This window comes from Emydura macquarii, unplaced genomic scaffold (genome assembly GCF_026122565.2).
Source record: "Emydura macquarii macquarii isolate MOO-44397 ecotype Brisbane River unplaced genomic scaffold, CSIRO-AGI_Emac_v2 contig_2422, whole genome shotgun sequence".
Classification (NCBI taxonomy): Eukaryota; Metazoa; Chordata; order Testudines; family Chelidae; genus Emydura; species Emydura macquarii.
Window position 1 is genome coordinate 41,679,962 of NW_027132559.1, and position 27,029 is coordinate 41,706,990.

The window sequence follows — 27,029 nt, forward strand, 5'->3', positions numbered from 1 at the left end:
TTGAAACTATAGTAAAGAACAGAATGATCAGACACATAGATGAACACGATTTGTTGTCTCTTCCTTAACAAACTGGTACAGAAGCTGATTTAAGTGATTGGGTTACATACAATATTTAGTAGTTCTGCAATTTCATATCTGAATTTCTTTGAACACTTGGGTGAATACCATTGGATGCTGGTGACTTATTACTGTTTAATTTATTAATTTGTTCCAAAACCTCTACTCTGATAGTCCCACTCATTTCAGAAAGTGTAAGTGTGGAAGAATATAGTCCTTTATATATCCAGCTGCAGGAATCTGTATTTCTCATATCTATGTATCAGGGTGTTTATTAAAAAACACTTAAAAAATAAACAAACAGCATTTTTAGAATTAGTTATAATTATTTTATAGACATATCACAATTAAATGTTATGTATAATATCAATAAACCAATTAGAGTACAAAAGACTAAAGTATTTGTACATAATTTGGTTAAAAGAATGAAAGAGAAGATTTTTCAATTTTTTGTTGATATTGTGTGTTTGTCCTAAAAAAAAATCATTCTTAGAAAGTTATCCAGATTATTATGCACCTTTTTCTTTTTAAGATATATTTTAAGTACTTGTGTCTGCATTACTTATACCACAAGAGGGGGCAATTGTACAAGAAGTATCTGATGTACTGTCCTGCCTCAGGGTGGGAACCAGACTAGATGACGTATCGAGGTCCTTTCCAGTACTACATTTCTATGAAAAGCAAACTTTCATTTACTATACTTTAGTTAGTAGCTATTAGAAGGGAAAGATACCCTTTTAATTTATTTTTAAAATATTCATTCAACGATATGATGTTCCAGGGATACATTTACCATTTTAATTATTTTACAGTGAATAAATTTACATATTTCATAGATTCATAGAGTTTAAGGTCAGAAAGGACCATCAGATCATTTAGTTTAACCTCCTGTATATCCCAAGCCATTAAATTCCACACAGTTACTCCTGTATTGAGCCCAATAACTTGTGTGTGGCTAAAGTATATCTTCCAGAAAGGAATCCAGTCTTGATTTGAAGATATCAAGATAGGAGAACACGTCAATTTCCTTGGTAGTTACTTTCATTGTTAAAAATGTGTGCCTTATTTCCGATTGGAATTTGTCTGGTATCAGCTTCCAGCCATGATTCTTGTTATGCTTTTCTCTGCTAGATTAAAAAGCCCTTTACTACCTGGCTCTTTGATAAACTAAACAGAATGAGCCCTTTAAGGGTATGTCTACACTACAATTAAAAAACGCAGCTGGCCCCTGCCAGCTGACCCAGGCTCATGGGGCTTGGGATAAAGGGCTGTTTAACTGCGGTACACACATTCAGGCTCAGGCTGCAGCCTGAGCTCGAACATCTACAGTGCAACTGAACAGCCCCTTAGCCAAAGCCTAATGGCATGGGCTAATTGCAAAGTAGATGTACCCAAAGATTATCACTGTAAGGCATTTATGTCAGTACTTAAATAATTTTTGTGGCTCTTTTCTACATCCTCTCCCATTTTTCCAACATTGCTTTTAAAATGTGGACACTGGAATGTAGTATTCTAGCATCTGTCTCACCAATGCCTTACACCAGGGTGGCCAAACTGTTGTTCGTGAGTCACATGTGGCTCTTTTAGAGTTAAAGTGCAGTGCTCAGAGTCCTCTGCTTCCCCCTCCCTGTCGCCCATTCTTTGCTTACCAGACTGGGGTGAGAAGCTCAGAACTTCTGTCCTGTGGCAAGGTGGTAGGGCTAGATGATTCTGTCCAGCGGGGAGAGGTATCTCAGGGGCATCAGTAAGTTTGACAACCCCCAGCTTACACCAAAGCAAAATCACCTCCCTACTTCTACTCACTATTCATCTGTTTATACGTTCGAGGATCACATTAGCTCATTTTGCCACAGCTTTGTATTGGGAGCTAGATTGAGTTGCTTCTCCAGTACGACCCACTAAATCTTCTTCAGAGTCACTGCTTTCCAGGATATGGTTCTCCGTTCTGTAGGTATGGCCTGCATTCCTTATTCCTAGATGTGTAACTTCGTATTTGTCTGTATTAAAACACTTTTGTTTGAATGTGCCCAGTTACCAAGTGATCCAGATTACTATGTATGATTGCTCTGTTCTCATTATTTGTCACTCTGCCAATCTTTGTGTCAGCTATACATTTTATCAGCAGTAATTTTATATGTACTTCCAGACCATGATGAAAATGTTGAATAGCGTCCAGCTTAGTACCAAACCCCAGTAGAAATACTCTGATTTGATGTTGATTTCCCACTTATGATTAATTTTTGAGATCTGTCAACCAGTCTCTAATTCATTTAACACATGCTTTATTGATATTGTATAATGCCAATTTTATCATCAGAATGCCATGCTGTACAAGGTCAAATAAAAGTCTATTATGTCTACTCAGTTACTTTTAACACCAAACTTGTAATCTCCTCAAAGAATAAAATCAGGTTTGTTTTCCACAAAACTATGTTGAGAGGTACTCATCATATTCTTATCCTTTAATTATTTATTAAATGAATCCCATATCTACTTTCCCATTATTGTGCTCAGGGAAGATGTCATGCTAACTTGCCTGTAGTTAGCTAGGTGACCTCACTTGTCCCTTTTGAATATTTGCACAACATTAGCACTTTTCTAGTCTTCTAGAACAGCAGTTCTCAACCAGGGGTATGCATATCCCTGGGAATACGCAGAAGTCTTCCAGTGTTACATCAGCTCATCTAGATATTTGCCTAGTTTTACAACAGGCTACATAAAAAGCACTAGTGAAGTCAGTACAAACTAAAATTTCATACAGACAATGACTTGTTTATACTGCTCTATATACTATACACTGAAATGCAAGTACAATATTTATATTCCAATTGATTTATTTTATAATTATATGGTAAAAATGAAAAAGTAAGCAATTTTTCAGTAAGTGTGTGATGTGGCATTTTTATATTTTTAAGTCTGATTTTGTAAACAAGTAGTGAAATTGTAAACAAGTGACGTTTAGGGTACTCAAGACAAATCAGACTCCTGAAAGGGATACAGTAGTCTGGAAAGGTTGAGAGCCACTGTTCTAGAATTTCCCCAGTATTCCAAAATTTATTAAAAATTAACATAAATGGGCTAGAGACCTCCTCAGCCATCTCTTTTAGGACTTCTCGGTACCAGTTACTTAGGCCTGCTGATTTAAAAGGGTCTAACCCAAGCAGACATTGTTTAAGATATTCCTTGGTTAATATTGGGCTGGAAAGTACTTAATCGCTCTCCTGTGATACAAGCACATCATCCTGTTTCTTTCCAAATATAGAACAGATATTGATTTTTCTTTAGTGTTTCCCTTATCGATTTTCTAGACTTCACAACATCTAATATACGTTAACCAATATCTACTTATCCTTTTTCCATTTAATTTTTTTTTCATTTCTAATTGCTGCCTTTACTTCACCACTGAACCAAGATCAGCTTTTAGCTAAAATTGTCCTCTTTCTTGATTGATGAACTGTGGCTTTTTGGCCATCTAATACGTTTCTCTTAAAGAACTCTAATTTTCATTTACCTTTTTGTCTAAATTTTTCCTCCCAGTCAATTTCACTCGTTTCCTCAGCTTTGGGAAATTAGCCCTTTTGATGCACTAAACATATATAACAGATTGGGACTGTCCTTTGTTTGCCCATATTGAATGCAATCAGGTCATGATTACTGGTCTCATCTTGTAACTCATCCTGTTCTCCAGTTTGATTTGGTGGTCTGTAATAGATCTCCACCAGTACCTCTTCCTGGACTTTATCAGCACATTGAGCCATATGCATTCAAGATTCTGTGGTTCTGAATTATCAATAACTCTAAAACAAACAAGAGTGGCTTTAATGGAATGTGCTCCTTCCACACACACATTTTTTACCTACTCTATCCTTCAACAGGTGATAAACCAGTGATTTTAACATTCCAGTCATGCAAATCATCCCACCAGATATCAGTAATGCCAATTATATCAAATTTCTTCTCATCAGTGATAATTTTCCAATTCCTTTTGCTTATTTCTCAGACTCCATTGATACATAAGCAGCTGAAAAATTTCTTCTCTTAAAATCCACTGCCACTCAATTTGTTTGTGACACGTGTTTGAGTTTGTACCACACTGGCCTTCTTAGCACTCTCCCTGTGCATTGCTAGTTTAATGTCATCCTGGATGCTCCAGCTAGCCTCCAACTGAGATTATTAGCTTCCCATTATAGCGTAGTCCATCCTGGCTTACCCCTTGCCATCAGATGTGGCACTGCAGGTGAGCCCTGCTTCGATTTTTCATCATCCAGGATATTAACGTGTCCAAGCAGGCATTCAGGTACTAAAGAGCACCCTCTTCTAAGGGTCTCATTTATTTAACAAAAAGGAACAACAAAACATAAGCAAACCTCCACCTCAGCATCTAGGCTGGGAGACAGGTTCATTCTTAGGTTATCTGTTCCACCTCACCTGTGTCCAGGCCCTTTACCTACAGGGGTCTCTTGACTCAAGTCTCTGCATAAGTAGCATAACATAAGTAACCACTTCACACTAGATTAACATTAGTCTTGATTACAACCCTAATGTTACTCTCACGTAAGATGTGCGTGTAAAAATTATTTTACAGATAGGATGTACATTCCAATGTATATATTATGAAGCTTCACAATTTATAGGTAGTGCTTTTTTTGAGTGTCTGATTCTATATGACCCTCCCTAGGTGAATCTAGGTTTCCCAGAGCCTCGAGGAATATGTCTACACTGGGATAGGAGACATGCGGCATAAACATCTACACTGCAATTTTATAGCCCCGTAGCCTGAGCCTGGCAACTGACCTGGGTGCTGAGACTCAGTACCCTTGATTTTTTTATTGCACTGTAGACATACCCAATGAAGTGCACTTAGGAAATGGAACCAGTGAATAAAGTGTGCTGATGTTAACTGTTGGTGCTATATAAATAGCATTGCCTTTTTTCCCTTTGTTAGTGCAAGTTGGTCCTCAGTGCCTCCTTAATGCAGGCTCTTCTCCACTGCCTACAGTATTTTGCAGGTCAAATTCTTAAAATTCTCAAGTACCAAACCTGTAAATAAAATGAAGTGATCTGTAAGGTTCTCTCTCCCCCTTCAAGTCCCTTCTCAAGACCCACTTCTGCCACAATTCCTATATGATCTTTTCTTTTGTGGAATAATGAAGTTTACTCAGTCTTATTTCTTAAATTTTTAATCACTTGTGATAATTCAAGTTCTTGCCTCAATGACTATTAAACATTATTTCTTTAAATACTTAATTCACATGAGGCAAAATTCTCCCCTATAGTGCGTTATTCTCTTTGATGCAGTTTAAATAAGGAAACTGTTCTTAGGTGGTCAACTTCTGTGCCACTTTTATCAGTTTTTAATTAAATCTGGAAAATCAGGTTAGTAGTATTTTTATTTTCTCCAGTAGTTTCAGCGGCTTCTTCTGACCATAGACCCTCATTCAGAAATTATTATTACATGTTTTATATTGCAAATTCACTCAGGGGCCTCACTGATCTAGGCACTTCACAAAAACATACAAATATACTGTCTCTGCCCTGAAAATGACTTTTTATCTGCCAATCGTCCTTTTAACAGGAGAAACATTTAAAGAAAAATAATTCCAGGAGGTCCAATATATCTTCAAAAACAACTTTCAGTTGAAACAACTTTGGTCTTTTTCCACTTTGTGTTTTAATTTGCTGTTTGCACAGGCTGTTACAACATTCATTTGTCATTTTCTACTTCAGGGGATGTCTACATTTAAAATGCTATAGCGGTGCAGCTGCCCTGCTGCAGTGCTTCAGTGTAGGCACTACCTGTGCTGATGGGGGTGCTTCTCCTGTCAGTATAAGTAATCCAATTCCCTGAGAGGTGGTAGCTAAGTCAACAAAAGAATTCTTCCATTGACTTAGCACTGTCTATACCAGAGGTTAGGTTGATATAGCTACATTTCTCAGCGGGTGTGGACTTTTCACACCCCTGAGAGACATAGCTATACAGACACACATATTTAGCATAGACCAGGCCTAAGACTTGGCCTAAATCTCCCAAAACATGGTGGGTTAGGGTGTAAAAGTACTACACAAATCCAACCCCTCACTAGAGACTTGATCCTGCGGTCTTTATTCATGTTAATAATCCCATTGATTTCAATGGTACTACTCCCAAAAGCTGTAGGATCAGATCCTTAATGAGAACCAGCCATACACTGCCTTCCCAATTACATGATTCAGAAACTCCATTAGACTTGTTGCCACTTACCCATCAACAAAGAGGTAATGTGTCCAATTTATTAATCACTATTTGTAGGTAGTCCATAGATCACTAACACATTCATCCTTAATGGTGCCAATAAATCCTTGATCTATGGATTATTATAAGTGCAAACTGTAAGGAGTCCTTTCAATCATTATTACAATATCTCAACAGTGCACATATGGAAACTTCAATAAGAAAATCCACACATTACTAGTAAGTCTTACTAAAAATATTCAGTTGTTTCAGATGAAGAGTTAATACTAGACACCATAAACATCTAAGTAAAAACCTCAAATCTTTCCATTTTAAAAACGCCCACTACACATGGGTGTACTTTGCATTATAGATTAATGGTCAGCAAATCTTCATTGCAAAGGCAAACCTGTTTTTAAGAGGCCAAAGAGTCAAAAAGCAAATAAAAAGACAAAATATAGTCTTCATCCTTTATATAAAGTAAAAATTGTTTTAACCAAAAAATACCTTAAACTCCATTCTCCTGCTCATAGCATTAATTTATGATAAGATGTAATGTTAAGCTATAGGAGAAGCCCAGGTTCTTTGCGGTGTGCTGAACCATACTTGTAGACAGAGAGAGATCCCCAAGTAGCAGTAGGAAAATGTGGAAGAACATCCTAGAGGAACCTTTTACAGACAAATTGAGATAAGAAATATCATAGAAAGTGAGAGGCAGATGTGTAGGAATAAGGGGAAAAGGGTCAAGCTGACAGAGATTTTATTTACAGTGGTATTTCTCCCTCCTACTAAGAACCTGGAAGCATCCAATTGCCTGCTCATCCTAAGTCCTTACTGGGGCCAGAACTCTGACACTTCTCCCAACCTTTCCTTGTTATGTTGAGTTGATGCCAAACGTTTGGCCAATCTTTTCTGGGGCATAGAGATACCCACAGAAACACTCATGAATCCATCAATAGCCTCGTTTCCTCAATCCATTTCTCTGAGGCACTGAGTTCTGTCTATGGCAACCAGGAAGGAGCATAAAAGACCAAACATCCCACTAAAATGCATAACGGTGTCCTTATTTCAGCACATGAAATTTTATATGTAAGCTCACTGGTGAAGCTTCACAGTTGGCTACATTATTAAAACTTTGATAGAAAATCCATGACCTATCTCTCCAAACAAGTATGTGATTAAGACCTGACTTCTTTTCTTCAAAAATGGCACTTTTCCTCACAGTGAATTAAGTCCATAGCATATGTGAAGTTTTGAGAAGGTGTTGTGGAGTTCTCCCTTTTCTCTGGGCTGTGGTTGAGTAGAGTTAGTTTGCAAAGGGAATGGACAAGGTTGTATCTGTGGGTATTGATGGACAAGAAGATAACCTATGTAGGTATATGGCAATACTCTGTATTTCATGGTTTTGAATATGTTTTGTTCATTAGCAACCGTAACTAGTTTTCACAAATCATTTTTAGTTTGAAAAGACTTACCCCTGAAAAATGCCTCCAGTGTCTATTGATAATCATACCCAAATAATGATTACAATGTTTAAACTTTTTTTGCAGGTATTAATAAAAACAAACTAAAAAGGAAGTGTCTCAAGTTATATTAGTACTTGAAGTATTGATGAGTTAATTTTACTGATCTCCATAATCTTAAAGAGAAAAACCCAAAGAGACATGATAAGTATTTATCTGAGTTGGTGTTCATAGACTTTAAGGTCAGAAGGGACCAATATGATCATCTAGTCTGACTTCCTGCACAACACAGGCCACAGAACCTCACCCACCCACTCCTGTAATAAACCTCTAACTTAGGACTGAGTTATTGAAGTCCTCAAATCATGGTTTAAAGACTTTAAGGTACAGAGAATCCACCAGCAAGTGACCTGTGCCCCATGCTACAGAGGAAGGCGAAAAGCCCCCAGTGCCTTTGCCAATCTGTCCTGGGGGGAAATTCCTTACCAACACCAAATATGGTGATCAGCTAAACCCTGAGAATGTGGGCAAGACTCACCAGCCAGACACCCAAGAAAGAATTCTCTGTAGTAACTTAGAACCCACCCCATCAAACATCCCATCACAGGCCATTGGCATATTTACCACTAGTAGTCAAAGATCAGTTAATTGCCAAATTAGGCTGTTCCATCATACCATCCACTCCATAAATTTATTAAGCTCAATTTTGAAGACAGCTAGGTTTTTTCCCCACTGCTGCCTTTGGAAGGCTATTCCAGAACTTCACTCCTCTGATGGTTAGAAAACTATGTCTGATTTCAAGTCTAAACTTCCTGATGGCCAGTTTATATCCATTTGTTCTTGTGTCCACACTGGCGCTGAACTTAAATAATTCCTCTGCCTCCCCGGTATTTATCCCTCTGATGTATTTACAGAGAGCAGTCATATCTCCATTCAATCTTCTTCTGGTTAGGCTAAAAAGCCAAACTCTTTGAGTCTCCTCTCATAAGGCAGGTTTTCCCATTCCACAGATCATCCTAATAGCCCTTCTCTGCACCTGTTCCAGTTTGAATTCATCTTTCTTAAACAGGAGGGACGAGAACTGCACACAATATTCCAGATGAGGTCTCACCAGTACCTTGTATAACGGTACTAAAACCTCCTGATCTTTACTGGAAATACCTTGTCTGATGCATCCTAGGACCGCATTAGCTTTTTTCATGGCCACATCACACTGGTGGCTCATAGTCATCCTGTGATCAACCAGTATGCCCAGGTCCTTTTCCTCCTCTGTCACTTCCAACTGATGTTATTTAACAGGTCAGAGGTACACATAGACAAATTAAACAAAGGAAGAGAGGGACTAACAGAACATAGACGGAATTTCCTTACCTGAGGAGTTCATATTTGGAACAAACAGCCTAAACTAATAATAAGAACTACTGTTAGACAAAATTTGAAGTGGAAGAATAGCATGGGGTATAATTGCCAATGCTGGGCCAGAACCTGAGCAAGTGTAAATCTGTGCATCTTGAATGCAGTCAGAGTTGCATCAATTTATACCAGCTAAGCATCTGGCCCTCTAAGTGCAAGAAAAGTCCTGAATACGGTTTCTAGCAAGTTTCCTATACCCTTATAATGAGACTAGAAAGTGCTACTACTAAACATGTTCAAAGAATAAATTCATTACTTTTTTTAAAAAAACCTACCATTTTTGTACCTTCACTTTCCTGATATTCTTGTATTTCTGCTTCTAATTTTTGAATTTTAGACTCTTTCTCCTGGAGCTTGTTCATCAAAGCGTGCCAGTTCACTGCTAATGAGGAACCTGCATCTTCATGTATGCAGTAATCTTTCTGTTGCAAGAGAAGATTTTTCTAGTGAGACGTGCTACTTATATAAATCACAGAGCACTTTTTCTTCCAGGATGCTTTTGTTGTAACTTAACAACACCATTATTAAACACTAAGTTCTGTAATGCTATTGAATATGATTAGCTTTCCATTAAAACAACATTTAACTGCATTTCATGTACTGAAACAAAACAGTATTTACAGAATAATCATACAAGAAAATGCATATAAAGTACCATATTAGTGGTAAAACATACAGCAAAAGATAAACAGAAAAGATGGATGTGACCCTGGCAGATCAGGTGCAAGCTCATGCCAAGAGCACTTAGCCTCACTGGACACTCACAAATGCATAGTTGGAAACCAGTCTGGCTTGCCTGTGTTTTATTATTGTTAAAATAGATATAAAGTTATAAGAATGTGTTTAGACTTTAAGGAATGCTTATAGGATGCTGCATCTATTAATCTTATTTATAATATCTGAATCTCATGTTATAAGGTAATGCTTAAATGTTTGCTCTGTAACTATAAAAATGTTTTCTAAGACTGTAAGCCCTCACAATCAGGGGAGAAGCATTACCAAGCATGAAATACTAGTTTACTACAAGTGGCGTTATCTTCTCCCCAACAAAAGAAGACCTATAGAGACAAGACAAGCTGTTGTGGAACGTCAGTTGATTAGTTCCCCTGTACTTCTAAAGATGGTACATGCACAAGCCCTTGTCCCATCATAGCCTGTACGTTGGGGAAAGGTAATAAAAATCCCTGTTAAGAAAAAATTGTTATCTCTATGCTGCTTGAACTCTGACAGGTGAAGATTTCTAAGCACTAGCAAAGGGGTCCCAGTGAATTAGTTTGGGTTAGCCCTAAAGGACACGTAAAGCATGTATATTATAGCAGCTATCATCATCTTCTGGAACATAAGACTATCTCATTTGCATGTGTATGTTTACCTGCTTTAACCTTGTAAATAACTCACTTCTTTTTCCTAGTTAATAAATCTTGAGTTAATATTATAGGATTGGCTACTAGCATTGTCTTTGGTTTGTGATCTGAGGTACAGTTGACCTCGGGTAAGTAACTAGTCCTTTGGGACTGGGAATAATGTGTATATTGTTGTGTTTTTTGGCAAAAGGGACCATATATCACAAAGGCAGGTTTGCCTAGGAGGCAAGATAGACTGGCATGCCCAAGGGAACTGTCTGTTATGTTAATACTGTTAATACTGTTACCGTGCTTTAAGAGTTCATGATTATTAATTGGTTGGTGAAATCTATTTATAGAACATACAACCAGTTGGGGGTTTATGCCCTGTTCCTTAACGGTCTGCCCTGAAGTTGGTATTCACTCTCATAAGCCACTCCAGACAGTCTGACAACTGTCACACTGTACATCCTATATATTTTCATATATATCTAACAAGAAAAATTTACAGTTAATGGAAAATACTGCATATGCACAATACAGCAAGTTAACATTGCTGAAAGAATTTTAACATTTGCATGTCTTGACATTCAGTTTAATTTTGCACTATTATCATTGCATTAACAAACTTCTGACTGAAGCTGGGAGGGGAAGATAGGGGTGGATCACTCCAACTGCCCTGTTCCATACACTAGCCACTGTTGTAGATGGGATACAGGGCTAAATGGACCATTAGTCTGACCCAATATAGCAGTTTGTATATTCTTAAATTTTTGCATTGAATTTAAGGAGAGGAAAGGGCAAAAAGCCTCTCCATTAATATGCTTTCATCTGCTTTGTAAATGTAAAGCAGACTTTAACAACAACAAAATAATAATATTCATTATCAAATGTGGTTCACCAATAGTTCTACAAACTATAGCACTTCACACTCTATTATAGGGAAAGGAATATAACAGTCTATTTTTGTTTCTTGAAGAAATTTAAAAGTAGTTATTTTTCAAAAGTTTCATCCTGTTGTATATATTGGATAATTTGTTCTAAAGGGAGGTATATTTTAATGCAATACATGGCCCAAGTGTAGGGAGTAATGCCTGAAGTCCAGTAATTTAGAATGCATTTTATTTTTAAAATCGATACAAAACTTTGTATGTTTCCAGGTTTTCTTGGGGAACATATACTCCTGTTCAATTTCTTTGGGTACAGAGAAAATATTTTTAAAAATGAGACTCAGAGCTGCACATCTCCCTCTGGAAGCTGTAGATGAGAGGACAAAGCCACGCTGCAGAAAAAGTTACCAACTCCAGGTTTTTTTTGAAGGTGAGAGGGGAATGGATTCAATACAAAGAGATAACACACCTGTGAACAATGTTTAACTCTGTACCTTAACTTGCTCCTTTTAATGCTCCTGCATTCTCTCTAAGGCCTGTTTCATTTCATCTTGGAATATTTTATTCCAAAATGTTATATTCAAATTAAGATGCACAATTGAGTTCCTAGGCCCTGTTTCCTACAGAATAGCTTCTGATATGTCAATATTAATCTTGGCATAATTTTCAGTCATTGATAACTTCATTAATATTCTACCAATTTTTTGTTTTCTAATTGGATTATTGACATGTTTTCAATTAGGATTATTAAAGATTCAAACTGCAAAATTCAGCCATTTAAAACTTAAGTACTGGCATGGGAAAAAACATTTTTCTTATCCTCAAAAACATGTGAAAAGGATCTTGCTCAAACCTTAAAAAAAGACTCATCTTTGACCCAAAAACAAGCGGAAAAGACTTCAAACCAGAAAATAATTTTTTCAGAAAGTTCTGATATGTGAAGGGTTTATCATCAAAACTGTTCTGCAACCTTTACTATAGAATTTACTACCAAACAAACACTGTAATATTTTAAGCATAAGTGTTTGATTAATACATTAATCCTGAACTTTCTGTTTTTAATGGTGAACGCTGAATCTCACTAAGATAAGCAATAAACTTAGATGAAAGTAGATCTGATCAGTTAATCATGAAGAGAAATGACATCTTCACATCTCAGTAATTAAGAGGAAAATGCAAATTAATATAATGTTTTGCAAACTTGAATGGCAGTAACCAGACTGTGTACATAGTACAAGTACTGAAAATTTTCAGCTTTGAATTGATTTTAGGTGTGTAATCAAGTAATCATAGATTAATGGAAGGTAAGAAAAAATAATATGAGTAAGGGGTCTGGGGAGACGTCAGCTAGTCAGAAAAGGGACAGCTAAGAGAGGAGAGAAATGTAGAAAGTTTCATGTCTGATAACTTCCCACAGGTTTGAACTTTGTCTAGAATGCTCAGAAATGTAATTTCTTTTGCTTTAAAGTTAAATATAAAAAGAACTATGATTATAATTACTACACAATAATGTTAACACTTTCATCAGATCTGGACATATAGAAACAACTTTTTTTCTTTGAGAACAACATCAGCAAATGAAACATGCCCAGACACCAAAGATATAAAAAGATTTAAAAGCATTGATGCTCTGGCAATACTCCAAAAATAACATAGCTGTGCCAATTAAACTTGCTCTGAAGTTGTGGGGTAAAAAATGATTTCAGGCACTTACTGGAAATTTTAAAAGAAATCAGTAAGCTTATGCCTCTGCTATTTCTGATACCCCATGTAATGCTGTTTTGACATGCTGGATTGTCACATGACAACATGAGGGACAATTACATTATTTCCCAATAGATGGTGGTTAATTGTAATTTATTGCTCTTTGACATAGAATTCCAAAGGGAAAATCTACAAAGAAAAACTCTGATTTGCATCAACTTCTTACAGAACCACCACTTTGAAAGCACAACTGATCCATGATTTGTTTCATCAAAGATTCTTGTGGCCACCATCTCTTTAAATCATATTTTCAGAGTGCAATTGCTGGTACCTCATGATAAGGATTGCTTTCTATTTGTTTTTAAAATATTGTTTTTAAAATATTTTAGCACATAGCTAAGTATGTTCAAATACAGATTTTAGACAGAAAACTAAGCTGGCATTGTTATGGGCATTCACTCTCAGAAGGAATAATTCCCAAAGAGTAGTCACTGGTGTGTTTCACTAGAGGCTTTTTAAAAATTGAGATTTTTCTTCAAAATTCTGTGTTCACATAGTCCATAAAATATAGTGCTTTTAAAGAGGATGCCTCTTTTCAAACACCTCTAGAAGAAAAGGTTGGAATTGCTGACAACTGTCATCTTGAAATCACCGTTAGGGAGGATTTGGTGGCTCTTCCAGAAACTTGAAATATTTTGTACTTGACTCTGCAGCAGTTTCACTTTTCAAATGATGGCACTTCATGTTATTGTCCAGAAATGGTGTAGGAGAGACACAAGACAACAAACGGTCTCTCTCTACTCTACCTTCAATACCCAGGCTGTTGCTAAATTTTGTGACTTCTATCTCTACAAAACCTATCTTTTTTCCGCTGCTAAAAATTTTAGTTTTCTCCTTCCTGGATCCATGATTCTTCCCTTGCTTCCCGTTAGCCTATTCAACCCACCGAGGCAAACATTTTCCTCTTCTGCCTCTTGGATCTGTCCCGAGTTCGTGTCTCCTTTTACATCATATTCCAATGCCTCATTCTCAGCATCTTGGATCTCCACTTCTCTTTATGACTGCTCTTTCTTCTTCCTCACCTTCCTCTGTCCCACTCTCTGTAAACTCCACTTGCTAAATGTTGACCAGATTTCATTCACAACTACACGGTTTTCCATGTTCCTCTATATGCCTGGAAGAGTCTTCATCCTCTTATAACTATATATTCTTCCTCTGCCCCTTTAAATATCTCCCCAAAATTTGCCTTTTCCAGCTTGCTTTCCATTATTAATGTTTGCTATGATGCTCTCTGGTGCTATGTTGTACACTTGCTGCTATACACCTGCACTTGACTATGCTATTTTGTGCATAAATATGTACTAAGTAATATACCAGATAAACAATTATAGTTAAAAATACCATCCTGTGTCCCACCCACATCAGTAATAAAGCAATCGTAAAAAATCATTAAAAAAAAGTTGAAAATACTGACACTGTTTTCTGTAAAGGTGCAAAAATCACATTTAAAGTTTTTTCTTTCAGTTCAGTAACTTCCTGGCAGGAATTATTCTTACTGGTAAAATGACATCTAGAAATTTGCTGAAATGAGGATTTGTGTGATATCTCAGCTCTTTAACCACAGTCTCTAGAGGGCAGTATAATGTCATTTAGGTTACTTATGGTCAGTCAGCACTTTGTCTGCAATGATGGTTTGAGAGCGGAATTACAAAATGCACCAAAAGAGACAAGATGGGTGAGGCAATATCTTTTATTGGACCAACTTCTGTTGGTGAAAGAGACAAGCTTTCAAGTTACACAGAGTCCTGTTCAGGTCTGGGAAAGGTAATCAGAGTGTCATAGTTAAATATAAGATGGAACACATAGTTTAGCATAAGTAGTTAACAGATATTATAAGAGACCATTCAAGGTGAAGTGGCCCGTTACACCTCTGCAGTAATATGACAAAAAATATAACCTCACCCACCTTGTCTCGCTAATATTTTGGGACCAACACACCTACAACAACAGTGCAAAATGCACAAGAAGCTTTCCTTTTATCTGTTGCACCACATACAATATTTTCCTTAAGAGTGCTGGCCATACAAATGGATTTTTCTTTTCATTCATATGAGCTGATCTGTGGTTACAACTCCAATTTAATAGGCTGCAAAAATGGAAGAATCTGAACTTTCTTTATAGGAAGATGCAATATTCTAAAGATTAAAATAATTTCCATTATTTCTTTTTAAGATCTATTCATTTTGTGGATTAAAGTGAAAGTCAGTTTTCTAAAGATTATATCCTGTAAGAGGCTATCCTGATTTGCTCAGGCCTCTTTCTTCAACCCTCAGCAGCTTGCAGGATTAAGCTCCAATCAACTATTTGGGCCCAATCCTGCATTACTTGTGTACCTTAAAGTCAATGAGTTTTGATTGTGCAAGTAATGCAAAGTCAGGCTCTTCAGTAGCAGAGGAACTAATTGTTGTTTGCTAAAGCAATTAAAATATTTTTATATTATGGTCATTTTTGCTATTTCTGTTTAGCATATTATTTTTGGAATGCTTAATCTTAATATGAACAAGTTCACCAAACAGTTCTATCATATCTTAATTTGTTTTCAGCTTTGACAATGCACTTGCACTCAAAATGCTGTAGCCTGCTAATAACATGTTATATCACTCTTCAGATCAATGTTATACTGACAAAGTAGTTATAGTTAAAACCTACCTCATAATCTACTCTGAGAACAGCAAGTGCATCACATAACTGCTGTTGGTAGCTTTGTCGAATTTTGGCTTCTTTCTGCAATTCAAATGTATAATTGATTACTGAAATAATATAGTTATATTGGACCTTAAGAAAGTCCAGATTATTACAAAAACACTAGTTCTTATTGTTTTTCATTAAAGAAAATCAAAATGTCATCCAAACCCTCTGTTCTGGAAAAAAAAAAAAAAAAAAAGTTAACAAGCTAGTGTTCCTATGACTTTTCTGTCCCTTTGTTGTTTATATCACTGGTGGACAAGGCTCTCTCATTTCTACATTTGGCTGAATAACGCAGTGTACTGTACACACTCTCTTATATAAATGGGTTCTTAAGTACTTTCAACACATGCATGCTGTGGAAAAGAAACAAACAATTAAATCTTTCCAGAGAAAGTACTCGAAATGCAACCACTACATTTAAAAATATATTCATATGTACAAGGACAGCACATCTGAAAATATTTTTAAAAAGGAACCTCCGAAATTTCTCAATTTTTAAAACGTTTTTTTATTTATTGTTATAGTGATATCTTGAAAGCTTGAAACTAACCCCCTCCCCCTTCCTTTACTGTTGTCTTCCCACTCATAAGCATGCACTGGAAACTTAGGCCTGGTCTACACTGGGGACTTAGGTCGACTTAAAGTCACTTAAGTCGACCTACTTACACCCGCGTTTACACTGGCACCATTGTTAATTCGAATTAAGGTGCTTGGAAAATCAACTTAATAAGACCACCTCTGCAAGTGGTGTAGCGCCTAAATCAAATTTGTTAAATCGATTTAGTGTCAGTGTAACACGTCACTTATATCGAATTAATTGACCTCTGGAATGTATCCCACAATGCCCCGTTTTGACCGCTCTGGACAGTCGCCCTGTGCTGCTCAGTGGTCATGCTACCAGGAAAAGTCCCCTCTCCTCAAGCCCCGGGAAGATTTGAATTTTCATTTCCTGTGCTGCCAGCATGGTGAGAGCTTTGTCACTGTTCTCTGCATGGCTACTGAGAAGCCCAAATGCGCTCCAGCATGGAGTCGACCAGAGGTCTTATATCTCATCAGGCTGTGGGGCAAGGAGTCTGTTCTGGCTTAGCTCAAGCCAGCAAAAGGAATCTGGACATTTATGGGAAGATATCCCAGGGTATACTGGAGAAGGGACACAAGCAGTGCTGCATGAAGATCAAGGAGCTGCATCAGTCTTATCAGAAAGCCAGGGAAGCTAACAGCTGTTCTGGCTCCTTGCCCAAAACATGCCGCTTCTATGATGAGGTGCATGCAATTCTCGGTGGCGATCCCACCATGGTGCCATCCCACAGCATTGATACTTCTGCTAGGTCACAGTCCATGGTCAATGATGAGGACTCCGTGGACAAGGAGGAGGAGGAGGCTGAGGAGAGCAGGGTGCAGGAGAGCCGGGTGTCCATTCTCCCCGAAAGTCAGGACATATTCCTGACCCCCGAGCAGTCCAGCAGCACACAGGACAGCACTAATGGTCCCGGGGAAGGCACATCTCGTGAGTTTTTTTTTCTTCTTAGCATTTCTGTCCTTTTACATTGGGGGCGGGAGGGGGCACGAAGGGGATTTCAGGTGTTTTGGTGACTGTTACCCAAGGAACAGTTGATTTAAGTGATGAGAAATGCTATGTTTATCATCAGTTGATATCTCATGGAAACTTTAATGTATGTAATCTGTTATCCTTCGCAAAACTTCTCAGGGGAGGGCTGCCTTGTTCCTCCCTCCATGGTAGGATACTTCACTGCAATCAAGGGACCCTGCATCATGGCGGAACACTGCTGATACCCCGCTGTGTCCAGCAAATCTGTGTTTTAAGCATAGACTTCCCCCCCCACACACACACTCTGCAGTTCCTCTCTGTAAGGTTTTAAAAGACCTGCAGAGTTCCCCACCACCACCACGCTGTCCTCTGATCCTCTGATCCTCTCTGTAATGGCACAGCGAGCAGACCCTTCTGGGACATCAGGAATGGAATGAGGCTCTGTGTTTGCCCTGTGCACTGCATTGCGATTATTGCCTATATTGTAGCAGGGGATCATTGTCTACATTGTATCATGGGGATCATTATCTACATTGTATCATGGGGATCATTTTCTACATTGTTACAGTTGTATCATTTTCTTCACTATGCTAACAGTGGCTACCTTGTTACTTTTCTTTCATTCTGTAGACACCTCGGCATTGGAGGGATCATCAAGAAATGCTGCGGAAAGACTAGCTCAGATTAGAAAGAGGAAAAAAAAACCCAAGAGATGACATGTTTGGCAAGCTCATGAACTCCTCAGCTGCCGCAGAGACAGAGCAAAGAGCGTGGAGGCTGACCTTGTCCCAGAATATGGACATGGACAGGGAGAGTCGCCGAGAAATGATGGAGCATGATCGCAGTACCACGCAGGAAATGCTGCGAATCATGCGGGACCAAGCAGACATGCTCCGGCAGCTTGTGGAGCTTCAGGAGGAGTGGAGGCAGGACAGAGTCCCGCTGCAGCCCCTCCATAATACTCCTCAACCGAGGGCTTTGCCACTCTCCCCTTGCTCCGCCCCCAAGAGGTCTCGGAGGAGATTGTCCAGGCTGCAGTGTGTGCTCGCCTCCACCCTGGTGGAGGTGAGCAGAAAGCAACGGTGGCCACGCTGACTGCTTGCCAGCAAGCTACCACCCTACCCCTTGAGACAGTGAATGGACACTTCTCCCATTACTTGAATGTTCAGAAAAAAAGTTTTGCATCATTTCAACACATTTCTTTATTAAATCATATCTTGTTCAGGAGGGATTTGGTGGGCACAGATATTGTTGGGGAGGGGGGCGTTCACCAAAGGCAAACAACATACAGGAACAGAAATCAGTCCTGCATCTCATTGCGGAACCTGGTTTTCAAAGCTTCCCTAATGCAAAGCACTCCACGGTTAGCTCTCAGCGTAGTGCTGGTATCTGGTGCTCATAATTGGTGGCCAGTCTTTCTGCCTCCACAGCCCAACCCTGGGGGAACCTCTCACCCTTCGCTTCACACACATTATGAAGAACACAACACACAGATATCACAGAAGGGAGGTACTTCTCACTCATGTCCAGTCTAGTGAGGAGACTCCTCCATCTACCCTTTAAATGCCCAAAGGTACATTCTACAACCATTCTGCAACTGCTTAACCTCTTATTAAAACACTCCTTGTCACTGTGAAGGTGAATGGTGTACGGCTTCATTAGCCAAGGGAACAAGGGGTAAGCAGGACCCCCAGGATCACTATGGGCATTTCCACACCCCCGATGTGAGTTTTTTGGTCAGGGAAGAAAGTGCCACCTGCATCTTAGAGAACATCTCCGAATTACAAAATACACAAGCTTCATGCACCTTCCCAGACCACCCCACTTAGACTGTGATCCACAAGCTCCTGCAGGACCATGGAAAAGTACCCCTTGCAGTTTATGTACTCGGTTGCTAGGTGGGCAGGTGCTAAGATAGGGATGTGCGTTCCATGAATGCTCCCCCCCCGGAGTTTGGGAACCCCATCATGGCAAACCCCTCCATTATATACTGCACATTTCCCAAAGTCACTAGCCTTCATAGCAGAAGTCTATTTATGGCACTGCACACTTGATTCACGGCAGCGCCCACTGTAGATTTACCGACTCCGAATTGATTCCCAACTGAGTGGTAACAGTCGGGGGTTGACAGCTTCCACAGTGATGGCGACCATCTTCTCCTCCGTCATAGCTTGTCTCAAGCGAGTATTCACGCACTTCAGGGACGGGGCCAGCTCTAAGCACAGTTCGAGGAAATTTGACTTTCGCATACGAAAGTTTTGCAGCCACTGATCCTCATCCCACAGCTGCATAACGATGTGGTCCCACCAGTCTGTGCTTGTTTCCCTGCACCAGAACCGGCGCTCCACGGACTGCAGATGACTCGTTATAGCCTGCAGCAACCGGGAATTGTGCTCCTCGACGGCTTGTAGCAGGGCAACCTGGATAACATCAGTGTTGTCTGTGCTTCGGCTTCTTGCTCTATTTCGAAAATAATCGATGATAAGCCATGATGTATTTGTTATACTCACAATAATAGTGCAGAGTTGAGCTGGCTGCATGTCTCTGCAGCAATGGCGATCACAGGAAGTGAAAAACCGGCGTGAAAATACTTTTCCTGTTTGGTTGGGGGGTGGGGGAGGGGAAGAAGGGTGCGGGAAGTAGTATTGCATCATGTGACGATGACACTCGTCCCAACAGCCACCGTGGCTAGTTGCACTGTGGGATAGCTACCCACATTGCACTGCTTTGCAATTCGAATTAAGGCTGGTCAGTGTAAATGCAGGAGATCTGCACAAACAGCATAGTGTAGACACGCTGCTGCGGTTTCTAAAAATCGGCTGCTGAAAGTCGGCTTAAAGTAAGTTGACTTCCCACGGCAGTGTACACATGGCCTTACTGTCGGTTTCTCCATGAGCATTAGCACATTTGCCATTAATTTGGTTTGTTAACAAAATGAGTATTAAAGCATTTATTTTGGAAGATAATACATATATAAAGAACTTATAAACATATAAGAGGTAGATTGCATTTTAGACCTATCAACTTCAATGTTCTTTTACTTTAAAGTCCTCACTATTACAGTATATTTGTGTTACTAAATGTTAATATGTTGTTGTAGACATTTTACAGACATTTACATGTAGATGCTTTCTACCTGACTACCCATTACTTTTTTAAACGGCAAATCTTTGGAAATCCACATCGTCATTCATTTTATACTTTAGTATTAGCACTTCCCTTTATTTATTCATATTAATCAACATCTTTATGGATTAATTTTATTTTATAGTATTACATATCAATAATCTGCCCAAATATAGAGTAGATGAGTGAGAAACTGACATTTTTAAGTAGGTTACTCTGTACCTGTTTATGAAAAATTTCTATGTCTCTCAGTCTGTCATTTATCTGTCTACAGAGATTCGAAGTCTGCTCTTGTATTTTTTCCTCGTACTGTGCTTGAAGGACATTTTTATAGATCATAAAATCTTGCTGGATGGAGTCAGTGAACTAAAAATGGAAAGACTGATATTATATATACATTATAAAGGACATTTTTTCTACAATCTTCTCTGCTGATACAAAACAAACTCGTCAGAAAGTATTAGTGCTTTACTGATTCTGTTCACTTAAGACACTGGATGAGTGGCAATTTTGTTGACTGAAATACCTTAGCATCCTTCTAAACAGAGGATTACAAAATACTGTATCAGAAAATGTATTGACAAAAATCGAACAACTTAGTTACATAAAGCAAAATGTAATTATCTCTGTAGGGTGGAACAAAAAATTATAAAAAGTTATGAAAACATAGATTATGTATTGTCTTCTCAATGTCACCACTGACAATCTCTGACACATGCTTTATTGTGAATACGATCATTGAATCATGTGATTATTACTGTGGGAAGCTAAAAAGCCAAGACCTGCATTAACAATGCTGTAAGCACCCTATGATGTTGAAGACTCAGGTTCATAATACTGCAATTACATGGCTACCACTTTGTTTGGAATTAGGTGTGCTCTAAGAATGCCTTCTGTATTGGGCCCTACAAGTGAGATAGGCGGTGCAATGCCTGTCTTCATCTGATTGAGGATCACACTGAGTGTTAGAAATAATAAGCATCTGTACGCATGTCCTGGAGCAAAAACTTAGGTGCCTGGGACTTTTACAAAAGAAAACGTTAGGGATTTTAGGCACTTCCACAGTCAGAAAGCAGCTGAGCTGGGGTTTTGAGGATCTCAGTGGCACTTAAATTTTGGACTGAGGCATCTAACATGGGAGTGAGATATGCAAGTCCTTTTGTGGATTTGGGCTCTAATGATAATCATACATCCTACCTACACTAGTATAACTGCAGATACTATATTATTATTAACATTTATTTTGTCATAGTGTCTAAAAGTCACAGCCAAACTGGGGCCCATAGTGACAGGCACAACATACTAAATGACAGCTCCTGCCTCAAAGAGCTTCCAGTCTAAAAGTCAAGTTATAATAGGGGGATGAGACTAATAAGAAGGCCACAATAGGTGGTGGGGGAGACAGAGTAACAAACGTAATAAAATGTATGCAATTTTAGCCATTCCATAGCTGTGATCAAAACTTGCCACTGTCTAGTCACATTAGGTTTCAGTTTTCTGTATGCCCTATGGCAGAGGTGAGTTTTGAGGAGGGTTTTGGAGGAGGATAGGAAGGATAAGATTAAATTGTCAAAGACTTTGAAAGTAAGCACAAGAAATTTGCATTATGGATCCAACGAAAGGCATTAAAAGGGGATGGGAATGATAGAGTCAGAGCAATGAGTCAAGTTGTTCTTAGTGATTGCATATTGAATGGACTTGAGGGGGCTGTAGGCTTAAAGGCCAGAGAGGAAGAGATTGCAGTAGTCAAAGTGCTACATGATCTAGGTCTTGGAAAAGAATTTTGGCAGTGTGGACAAGAAGAAAAAGCCAGATCTTGTAGATGTTGTGCGGGAAGAAGCTGTAAAATTTAGAAGCAGCCTGGATGTGTGGGGTGGGGCAAAAGTTCACTGTCAATGGTGGGGCAGAGGGATAGGAAGAAGATTAAGAAGAGCTACTGAGACTTTGTGGAGGATGGGATTGGGCAGCCAGCTCCAGGCTGGGAAGGGGGTTCCACCTGTTCCTTCCTGTCCCTGACTCAATCTTGGGTACTGCAGTGGCCTCTTCAGCCCCTCCGGGTCCCACTTTCATCTCTATACCTTCACACATGCATGTGTTTAAATGGAAGAGGAGCCCCCACAATATTTCTATAGCAGAAGCACTAGCTCCAGTTCCAACTCCCCCCTATTTCTGCCCTGATGTCTGGATCAAAAAGAAAGGGCTGAGTCAAAGCAAAAGCCAATAAATTAAGGGCTTGAGAAACAGGGACTACTGTGATGCTTGTTGTCTAATGTGATAGAGAAAGAAGTGGGAGGAGAGGACTCTGGAGGAAAGATCAGGAGCTCAGTTTTGGCCATGTTATGTTTCATTTGATAGCTGAACACACAGTAGGAGATGTCAGAAAGACAGGCTGAGATTTCAGTTGGATGGAAGGAGATAAGTACAAAGTAGGAAGTTGGATTTGTGAGTCATCAGCATGAAGATGGTAGTCAAAGCCTAGTTGGCAACTGAAAACTGAGTGAAAGAGGAGGGAGGCCAAGAATGGAGCCCTAAAGGGCTCGCACATAAAGAAAGAGGAAAAGAGGCAATTCCATTGAACGAGACTGAAGGAATGATCCAAAAATTAGGAGCATTAAGAAATGACAGTCACAAAAGCCCAATGACAGTCAGTACTTAATCTGAACCTCCTCTTAAAACACTTACAAACACTCAGAAATCAAATAATTTGTATATAGAACAGTATAATAGAACTTCTATGCTACTTGATAATTGCCCTGTTTTGTTCATTCCCTCTGAAGCACCTGGCACCGGCCTCTGTCAAAAGAGAGGATACTGGGCTACATAGATCATTGGTGTGACCCAATATGGTCATTCTTACGTTCTTATTTATGTTTTTACCTTTTAAGCACTGTAAGCAGGCATTATTGTGATAATTCAGTTGACTGACTAAAGGAAATTACTACTTAATAAGAAAAGTCAACATTCTGAATGACAGAAGAATCCAGTGAAGAATTAGGAGAATAAGAGGGTTACAACTAAAAAGTGCGACAGTGTTATTGGTATTATAAAAGCAATATCACATACTATGCACCTGAGTCTTCATGTAATACAGAAGTTGTTTATTTCAATCAGAAACAGGAACAGACTTGATCAAAATAAGAACAAAGCACTGTTTGATAATTATATAAATTCATTTTAAAACTTATCAAGCTATTAGGTGCAATAGTCTGCAGCAATGACCACAACAGGCATATGCATTGTATTATAAAGTATGTCCTTCCTTCAGTTTTAAATTTGTAGCAATTTAAAAGAGTGAAAAATGTGAAAAATAAATAAATAGGGATATTTCCATACTATTTTGTAATATTGGTTTGTTACACATGTGCTTGTTAGACATGGACTTGTTTTAATCCAGTTTTAAAAGCTTTTAATCACATCTTTTATTTTTAAGCCTCTCGGTGTTTATACCAAAAACACAGTAGCACACTAAAAGAAGAACTTAGTTAGAACCAATCTTTCTCTACCCAGCTGATCTGAATATCACATAACTGTTTTAAACACATCATTTTTAAGTAAGGATATTGTGTTATTTTACACAAGCTACTTTCCTGTATATAGTATACATACATAGCCTGTTAGTGATGATATTAATATCACAGTTGAAATTAATGGAGATGGGCCTATTTATTCCAGTGCTAAACTTCTCTTCTAGAATCCTGGGCATTAATATAAAGGTTTAAGTTTTAAAGTCTTCACTCATGTGCATACTCTGCTCATTATGTTTATACTTTTTCCTTTCTTTATGTGCTTGATCAGTCTTTGCACGGGTTTAATACATGTTCTGACTAGGGTAACCAAACTATCTAGCATTTTATTCAGCTATTCCTTTTTAATATAAATGTGAGTTATTGGCATATTTTAATGGGAGAACTGAGATTTATGTATGCTAAATGAAATAGTCATATCAGGACAGAAAAAAGTTCGATTAGATCGCCACCCCACAATAGCATTAAGGGTAAAGATGACTTTTACAGAGGATCTCTCTTACAACATGGTGAAGAATATCCTGAGACACATAACCAAGAACCTCTCTTACCTGTACTAGGGCTTGTGTAGTAGTAGTTAGCTCCTTTAGTTCTGCTGTTTCTTTGATATCTGTTTGAGTGGCATGATCTGTGATAAAATAGCCCACTTTTAAGTCATCTGAAATGGAAGGCCTACAAAAAAAACAAAACGTTTTTTCATTTAAGAAAGATTACTACGTTAAGTAGTCAGTTAAGGCTATTTACCTTTAAGAACTGAAATTCAAAACAGTAGTGATCAACTAAGGGATATATTTTCTTATTATTTGACTTACCTATCGAAGATAAAAATTGGGAATCATTTGAGAGAGTGGAGTAAAAAGTGTACTTACAATCTGTTTCTTCCCTTGTAACTTTTGTTTCATAAAGGGAAGTGTTTCTGATCAGATATCCAGACAAACTTAAACTTCAGAACTTACTTAATATTATTGTAAACACCATAGGAAGAGAATACAGAGGAAAGAATGTATTTTGTGTCCATTTTTCTAGACACAACACTCTAATAATCTTTCATATAGTTCAGGAGATCATACTTAATTTTAGAATTGAGTGGGAACTAGATTTTCTGTTTCCTGGAAAATTTCAGAGTTCAATTTTTTTTTCTATTTTGACACAGAACACAAATACATTTTGAAATTTCACTCAAAACAAAATTATGAAAAAAATTCATTTCAGGTCAAAGTGTTTTGTTTAGATGTTTTATTCCAGTTTTGGCATTTTAAATCTTGATTAGAATATTTTAAAAAATCTCAGAGTTGTTTTGAAACAAAAAATCTAAATATTTTGCTCTGATAATGTCAAAATATGCTTCAACATTATTGGCAAAACAGGCTAGGACAAATCCTGTTGTCCAGCATCCCAGGAAAGCCAAAAACAGTTTGGACGAGTGAAACATAATTGCTGCCTTGTTCACAACCTGCTGACACTTAAAAAAATCTTGGATACATTGACTGATTCGTATGTCCAACCTGAAAACTGACATTTTCCTTGTAAATGTCACTGAACTACAAAAGTAGATTATATTTGCTTGCCTCCACTACTTTGCTAAATCCCTCCTCTGACTCCACTTAGCCAGTTGAGCCTCCAATAACTCTTCAGGAACAGTGCACATGGCTAATTATGCTAGGAAAACACTAATTGTATTCTTGAGGGACAACCAAATAGGACATCCAGGTTACTCTTGGATAAGTCACTTACAAATATTAAGAGGCTGGGGAGGGAAGGGTTGCTAGCCAGAAGACAATGAATCTGTCAGTTTAAACTCTAGAGAGAGGACCAAATCTATTCATGATTATACAAGTCCTAAAAGAAAGTAGTTTGAATTGAGCCTTTCCTCTCTCCTTCATGAAGGATAACACAACAACATTCCTCCAGAAAGTGTTCCAAATGAGATCCTCTTTATAATACTATGATTACAAACGTCAGTCTGTCAAGCAGTTTGACCAACCAACCATAATGTGGCAAGATCACATCTAGTACCATTAACATGTTCAAAAAGACAGAAACATGAGGTCTAATTCCATTTTTGTCACTGACTCATTATTTGGCCTCTGAAAACTCATATAATCTTTGTCTCATATTCCCCATGGGACTGAGAGCCAAGAACTCTAGTTTTAACCCTGATTTTGCCACTGACTCACTGTCTACCCCAAGACAAGTCACCTAAACCTTCCATGTCTCATTTTCCACAACTGTAAAATTGAGATATTTACCACTTTCTGTGATGATTGGATTTAAGAATTAATTTATTAATTCTTTTGGAAATAACGCTTTTGGAAATAATCAAATTTCAAATCAAGTGAATGGAGTTAAGAACCTATTTCATGTTTAACAAAAACACTTTAAAAACTAAACTTTTGTTCACTTATGCTATTACAAGGTTTGTGTTGAAGAAAGAGATATTACTAGGATAAATCTTTTCTACATGACAGTATTATAGCCTTTAAAATGGTATGAAATCTTGTTTTAGTTATACACTGACTCTTCAAATTCAACTCCTCTTTATTTGACGTGAAAAGACACTTCACAGTTACAAGAATTCACATTAACTCTTAGTACGTATTGATGACCCTTAAACTCTGGACAGGATTTTCAAAAGTGCCTATGTTACATAGGTGCACAAATCCCTTTGACTTTCAATAGGATTTGAGTGCCTCAGCCACTTAGGTAGCTTTGAAAATCCCACTCTCTCTCTCTAACTATGCCATTGTTTTAAAAAATAATTACTCATTGTCATCCTAATAAAATTTTATGACCAGAAGACCATGCCAAGTTTGGACTTGTAAGCGCTAGGTAGAAATGTAGTAAGTCCTTTGCCTGAGAGACTGTTCAAGAAATGTCTGTTCTTCAAACAATTTCCATGAGAGATAATGGGAAACAGTTATATATGGTCAAGTAGTCCACAGGAGTCAGGAACATCTCAGAAGACAGAAGCTGAAAAGCAAAAGCTATGACTCTAAAA

General features: G+C 38.2%; 1 protein-coding gene across 1 annotated transcript in view; it reads right to left on the reverse strand.

Moving 5' to 3' along the window:
* CUNH10orf67 (chromosome unknown C10orf67 homolog) overlaps nt 1–27,029 on the reverse strand; it is a 103,735-nt gene that overhangs the window by 74,038 nt on the left and 2,668 nt on the right. Inside the window, 4 exon segments of the mRNA XM_067562365.1 lie at nt 9,423–9,569; nt 15,794–15,868; nt 20,730–20,873; nt 24,583–24,703. Coding sequence (XP_067418466.1) covers nt 9,423–9,569; nt 15,794–15,868; nt 20,730–20,873; nt 24,583–24,703 — 487 coding nt within the window.